At 54.4% G+C, this 6790-nt stretch overlaps 1 protein-coding gene across 1 annotated transcript; it reads right to left on the bottom strand.

The window, feature by feature from the left end:
• Positions 1 to 1465: 1465 nt before the first annotated feature.
• Positions 1466 to 3539, bottom strand: TMSB4X (thymosin beta 4 X-linked). The gene is made up of 3 exons (XM_072744886.1): positions 3428 to 3539; positions 2311 to 2424; positions 1466 to 1908 (listed from the first exon to the last, which is right to left on the bottom strand). Exons 2-3 carry the CDS (start codon positions 2408 to 2410, stop codon positions 1874 to 1876), a joined length of 135 nt encoding a protein of 44 aa, XP_072600987.1. The 5' UTR covers positions 2411 to 2424; positions 3428 to 3539; the 3' UTR covers positions 1466 to 1873.
• Positions 3540 to 6790: the final 3251 nt, after the last annotated feature.

Below are 6790 nucleotides of genomic sequence, written 5' to 3'. Positions count from 1 at the left end.
CAGGGTTGATTTCTTCAAATCCGATTTCATCTCTGCATTGTTTGGAAAATGTACTCAGCAAAAACCCGTGTGGGCTTGGCTTATCTCTGGGCCTCGGGCATTTTCATTTGGCCCACACCCTTCCTTGCAGGAGGGAAAAGAAATAGTGGGGTGGGAGGGCCAGCTCCATCTTGAGCTCCCAGACCTCCCCCCACAGCGGGCTTTGCAGCCGCAGGCGCAAGGCCCTTCCCTCTCCTCGCAGATCTGCTTCTAGCTGATGGGTCTGCTCGATTGTCTAAACCACAGGTAAATGGTTTCCTGTGCATTTCTCAAAATAAGTGTTGAGCAAAGGAAATGAAATCAACCGGTTTAATACTAATCAACAATTTGCCCTCCACCCTCTCCTTCACAAGGGGTCTTCAGTCTTGGGGGTGGGGGTGGGGGTTGACCTCCTGGACCTTTGCATTCTAAATCCTAGCTTTGCGGAGGTACCTGAACAAGTCATCCTGAAATGCTGCTTGCACACGAGAAAATGGATACAGACTTTTAAAGACATCTGCACCCTTTCTTACTGAGCAGAGGCGCCCATTAAAGGACCTTTAAGAACGACATCCCTTTTACTTTGAAAACCTGATAATTCATTTGCCTCTTTTTGTACATTAATGTCCCAAAAGGGCTTGGCTTTTACCCACCAGTTAAAAGTACTTCATGCGAAGTTACCAGGCCTTAAGAAAGGCAAACCCTCAAGAAGTACCAATGAAGTCCTACGTTATGTAAATTTAGCACAGATTTCATCCTAGTCCCATTGCCTTTTAAATCCAAAGATTTTACCCATTATCCAAATTGAGGACAAATTTAAAAGCCTAATTCATTAATCCCAAATGCAGTGATCTTATAAAAAAGCACTTTTGAATATTGGAACCAACCATTAGACTCAGGAAGCAGATCCTTGGAATTTTTTTCCTTGCAATTTTTATAAAGCAGCAGTTAAAAATGTTATTTTCCCCTTAAGACGAATTGCTAAAGTCTTATTTGTGTCAACGCTGATCAACTGGCTAAACAATGTAGTTCATTGGACACCCCTTATATATACTGTGCTGTGAATTGCCACCACCTTCGGGTTTAATATTAGACGCCATAAATTCCGTGTTGGCTTATCAAGCACTATGGAAGGTAAAAACTCCCAATAATTTTATCACTTTTTATACTCCTACTAGGAATTCAGGCAGCCCCCCAAAATAACGATCCAATCTCCTAATGATCACCTAATACAAGAGGATTTCACAGCCAACTCCTTTCTACCCCCCACCTCCGGAGGAAACTCCTTTCTACCTCCCCCCCTCCAAGGTTTATACCCTCCCCCCAGTGAGACCCCTTGGGCCTCTGTTTATACTTTATACCCTCCCCCCAGTGAGACCCCTTGGGCCTCTTGCAATGGTTGCGTTTACCATTAAGCCGCTTTTTCCAGACATCAGTCACACCAAAGTCACGTTTTAAAACTTTATTTGCATATTAAAAAAATTGTGCATTCCAATAATTAAAATCATTTGAACAAAAAAATGGCACTCTGATTAAACTGCATTTTAACAGCCTGCAAGATACCTTGGGCCAGCTTGGTTTTTTACTCTAGATCTCACTGTCCTCCCACCCAGCTTCTTCCTTCACCAACATGCAAGTTCTTTTCCTTCCCTGCCAGCCAGCCAGACAGGCAGATGGGAAAGGCAGGCGCCTTCGTTGTCAGTAGTTCTCCATTCTTTGATGTGAAAAGGGGCAGCACAGTCATTTAAACTTGATCCAACCGCTTTGCATCTTACAAAGTTAAACAGCTAAAAGAAGTAAAATAAGAAGGCAATGCTTGTGGAATGTACAGTGCATATTGGCGGCGCACGCCTCATTACGATTCGCCTGCTTGCTTCTCCTGTTCAATCGCTGTGACAGAAAGAAAAAAAAAAAAGAGAAAAAAGATGGAGAGAGCTCATTAGGCGGGCTCAGTACAGCCTGGAAGATTATTGTACTTTCGTTTCCGCTTATCTCCCCGGATCAGAAACATCCACCAGTTATGAAGTGGCCTCACCATGAAAATAGGTACATTAATGTAAGATTTTAACACATAATATTGCACATTAATAGGGCAATCAAACATGCCATTATTAAGATTATCAAAGCCCCGTTTGTTGATTGCAAAACAATTTTTAATGAACCTCTCCAGGCCACATTCACCCTAAGAACTGTCAGCCCCTCCCTCCCCCCCGCCCTCCCTGGCCCCCCCCCCCCGCCCCTTCCATCCTCCCTCCCGCCCAGCCTTTTCTCAAGGGGGTGGGGGGGGCTTACTTTCTTTCGAAGGCAGTGGGTTTTTCTCTTGCGTTTCTGTCTTCTTCAATTTCGACTTATCGAATTTCTCAATCTCAGCCATATCGGGTTTGTCAGACATGGTTGCAGAGGAAGCTGCATATACAAAGCCAAGGCGGGTGAGATCGAGCCAGCGACCCACCCAGGTCTCTCTTGGCTCTGAAATGCGCCTTTGCCCTCGCATCTCCTGCCTGAAACCCCACCTCTGCCTCCTTCCGCTTTCATTCAAGGCTCAGGCTCTTCCCCCGTCTACGCAAAAAAGACCCCCCCCTTCATTATTCCCAAATGCGGGGGGCCGAGCCGGGGGGATCGCGCTTTCGGCCAACGGAGACGGACCACCGTGGATTGCGATGCCCAGGAACCGCGATCCGGCTGGAAGCGGTAAATAGCGAGCCCACTTCTAGGTGGGGCCGAGCAAAAAATCGTGAGCGCGCAGCCGAGGCTGCAGGGGCTCCCCCGGCCGCGGGCGGGCTGTCCGTGGAGACGCGGGCCCCGCCGCTCTCCTCCGCTCACAAAGGCGGCAGCTGCTGCGGCGCCCGGGCCACCGCCCTGCCGCCGCTCGTCGCGCTCAACAATGCAGCCGCCGCACACAAAGCCGCCCCCCGCCCCTCAGCGGCCCGGGCCCCTGCAAGGAGGGCTGGCCGGCCGTTTTTTCCCCCTTTTAAGCCCAGCCACCTTAAATGTGGACCGAGCCCGAGGAGCCAGCAGAGGCTACGGGAAAAAGGTCATTGTTGAAGCTCCGGGCTCGGGTGGGTGGGAGCGCGAACAAAGGAGCCGTCTGTTGCGGATTCATCAGCGCCCAGGAGGCGATGCAGAACGCCCCGGGCGGGGGGGGGAGACCCCCCCCGAAGGTGCACGACCCAACGCCCGGTTTGGGAGGCTTTGGGCTTTAAAATCCTCGCCTTCCCGAGCCTTCCCGACCCCGTGCCCCAGCATCTAGAAGGGTTTGGCATCCCCAAGACCCCCAGGCAGGCTCCCCCCGGAGGACCCTTGGGGCTCGGCTGCAGGGCTGCCTCCGCACGGGGGCGAGCTCGGGCGTCGGGCGGGAAGGGACCGCGGGCGGGAGGAAAAGAGGGAGGGAAGGGGCCCCGGGGCTCACCGGAGCGCGGCGCACGAGCGAGCTGGAGAGAGGAGGGGATCCGGTCTGCGCTGCGGTCGCTGCCGAATGCCGGCTGGGGCGAGCCCGCGCCCTTATATGCGCGCCCCTATGCAAATGAGGTGACGTCACCGCGGGCCCGCTGCACGCCTCCGCGCCGCGGCCCCGCCCCGGCGCCCGGGGGCCCGCCGGGCGCTTGGGGGACTCGCGCCCCGCGTGCTCCAGGGCGCCCGAACCGCAACGACGGCGGAAAACTAAAAGGGGCCCAGCACCCCCCCGCGCTCCCCGCCCCAGGCGTGGCCCCCCTCGAGGTCGAGGGTGTCCGAAGGGGTTTGGGCAACAGCCGCGCGAACCTGCCCTCGGGGGGCCGGGGCGGCATAACCGAGGGTCTGGGTGGGACGGGGGGGGGGGGGCGTTCCTTTACTGCGAAGCTGGCTTTGTGCGGGCAACCCCGAGCGAGGGTGCGGTGGCCGCGCCGGAGGGCCTCGCCCCCCGCAGGGCGCGATTCCTGTGACTCAGCTTCGGGGTCCGCCGAGGCCTTCGCCCCACCCCGGGTCTCTTTGTCTGCTCACCCGGCATCTCCTGAAATTGGGGTTGGGGGGTAAAGCACCCCGAAGGGATTTGCTCGTTACATAAAAAGGTTTCCTCGCTCTAACACGCATATTTGACCATCGCTATGATTTTTGTGAGCACCCCGCTGAAAGACCCGGAATATTGGCTGCTCGGAGGTCAATTTATCCGGATTTTCCAGCGCGCAACGCCTCCCCGCTTAGAAAAAGCAGCCAGGTTCAAGCTCTGCCATTGACTTGCTGCCTGACAATAAGGAAGTTCTTTTACTTTCCTGTTCCTTGTTCCCCTAAACGTAAAAGCGATTGCCCCAAGGAGGCCTGCGTCCCGGGCCAAAGACTGCAATCGCGTCGTCTCTAAAATCCAAGATTAAATTTAAAAAATCTCGCTGTGCTGTGCAAAGAGCCTCTTCGGCCCCAGCCGGTTTGCAAGGGCACTGCGAAGTACGCCCGGAAATATGGGACATCTCGGGCGACAGGAGCAGTTTGCAAAATGGCCCCTTGCCTGGGAGCACCAGTGACCCCTTTGCCGCAGAAATCACCCACCACCGGCGTGCCCTGTGCCCCCCAGCGGCACGTGCAAACGCAAAGGACCCGCAGGTTGGAAAAGACCCACTTGAGAGGATTTTGAGACACAAAGCAGTAGGCACAGTACTTCTGATCCCTTTCCGCATCCTAAGGAAATGTTTCCAGAACCCCCCTGCTCAGCACGTTCATGGCTGAGGCTTTTGTCCCCTGGGGATTAAAGTCAAGCGTTATATAGACCCTCAAAAGCCACTGCAGGAGCAGCTCGGACTTCCCCATTTCTTTATCCACTTGACTTCCTTCTTGGAGTGGGGGGTGGGGAGGCTGCAGGGCTGGGGGTGGGGGGCAGGAGCAGGTGATTGACTGGCTCCCCAGTTCGTGCTCTGGGGGGGGGGGGGGGGGTGGCTGCCATTCTGCTCTCCAAACAGGATGTCACCTCTCTGGCTACACCTCCCCCTGACCGCACCCTAGTTGACGGGCCTGACAGTCCCCTCCACTGTGGAAGCTCATTTAAAGATCACGCATGGCCCGTTTCGGCTGGCAGCTGCCTGACACTGCCACCATCCCTGTGGGTTCCCTGATTCCATGTTGCCACACCCCAAACGCTGTCAGAAATCACTTCTTTCCTCCCCGGGGGTCCCCCCATACAAAGGAAGGCCATTAACGACGCACTGCTTCTTGTTCCCAAGGCCCTTTGCTTACAAAGGGTAAGGCCTTGCAGAACAATGTCTCCAGAAGAGACGGAGGAGAGGAAATTTGGAAACGCCTGGGGAATGTTTCTAGTTCGCCTTCCGCTGTGTTTAGATAGGGACGGAAAGAAAGGAAGGGCCCTCGCTTAAAAGGGAGGGGTCTTCCTTACTGGGCTTGCCTTGCCACCGGGTCAGGGGCCTAGAGAGACTGCAGACAGGGGGAGGCACCTGAAAAGGAATGCAAACTAAAGGAATATTGTTAAGAGTCGTGTGACCCCAGCCATGTGAATTAATGTTTCTGGGCCTGCGTTTTGTCATCCGTGAGAGGGGATCGTTGCAGTGCCCACCTCACGGGCTTGCCGGGAGCCCCGAAGGCTCAGGACGGTGCATGACAGCTAGTAAGTGCTTTGTGTTATTATTATCATCATTTAGGATGGAAGGCTGGGCAAAAAAAAAAAGAAAAAAAATGTTTAGTGTTTGGAAGTGCAAATTTTAGAGGTTTTTATTTTTTTCATTTTTAGTTAATTTTTAAAAAAGATTTTATTTATTTATGAGACATACACAGAGAGAGGCAGACACACAGGCAGAGGGAGAAGCAGGCTCCCTGCGGGGAGCCCGATATGGGACCCCGGGATCACGACGTAGGCCAAAGGCAGACAATCAACCCCTGAGCCACCCAGACGCCCCTAGAGGTTTTTTTTAAGATTAGTCATTTCTCCTAAAAAGTACTAGTAAAAATGAAATCTTGTGTTAGTTCTATAGCAAATAAAAACTTACAACCCCCGTTGGTTGATGCCTTGTAAAAGTCAGGCATTGTCAGAGGTGCTTCTGCCTTTGTCCCCTGCTGCACCTCCCCCCCCCTCCCCCCCCCCCCCCCCCCCCGCGCGCACCAGGAGGAGAGGTTTACAGATGGGGAAACTGAGGTCAGAGATCCATCCTTGCCGTAACTCAGCCGGTAGCCGCTGCCTATTATTTGTGCTAAGGGGCTCATGAAAGTCTTCACCACCACCCCCACCCCACCCCACCCCCGCCGTCCCCCAAGTCTGTGCCTGAGAATCATCAGGAAGCATGTGAGCGGCAGGCTGCTCTGGGTCCCACAGTGCCGGGGACAGAGCAGTTGCTCAATAAACAGTTAAGGCATTGCGTTGATCTGACTTGCTTTAGTGAGGAAGGTTCCAGAACCCAGCTCGACCAAACTCTGAACCCGTGGCTCTAGCCACCTTGCTTCCTTCCCCAGATAATTCAAACCTTTCGGTATCCACGTGTCAGATGCCAGGGACAACTCCTGCCTCCCTGAAGCTACCACTGTGAGCCGGGTAGTGTGTGCAGGGGAGCGACCGCCACCCAGGCGGGGGTTTTCAATCCCGATTGAAAAGACAGAGGCTTAGAGTGGCAACGCTCCTCTCGCAGGGCCCTCGGGTAGAAGATGGGTGAGGCACCCACCTGCGGCGGGCCTGGCCTGCCTCAGCCCAGGGGCCCCTGCACCTGTGTGCCGAGAGGGCCTGCACTGGACGGTGGCCCACCTCCAAAGCCCGTGCCCAGGGGAACCAGGAAGAGGTATCCGGGCACACTGGGTTTGATGTTCC

The sequence above is a fragment of the Vulpes vulpes genome, chromosome X, assembly GCF_048418805.1.
Source record: "Vulpes vulpes isolate BD-2025 chromosome X, VulVul3, whole genome shotgun sequence".
In the NCBI taxonomy this organism is placed as follows: domain Eukaryota; kingdom Metazoa; phylum Chordata; class Mammalia; order Carnivora; family Canidae; genus Vulpes; species Vulpes vulpes.
The sequence above is the reverse complement of the archived record's forward strand: the minus strand, read 5'-3'. Positions and strand labels throughout refer to the sequence as shown.

What these genes read in the sequence shown, in the direction of transcription:
- TMSB4X (XM_072744886.1), bottom strand. Translation starts at nt 2,410, where the DNA reads ATGTCTGACAAACCCGATATGGCTGAGATTGAGAAATTCGATAAGTCG. An exon ending in CCCACTGCCTTCGAAAGAAA is followed by an intron (nt 1,909 to 2,310) that starts GTAAGCCCCCCC and finishes TTTCTGTCACAG; the next exon opens with CGATTGAACAGGAGAAGCAA.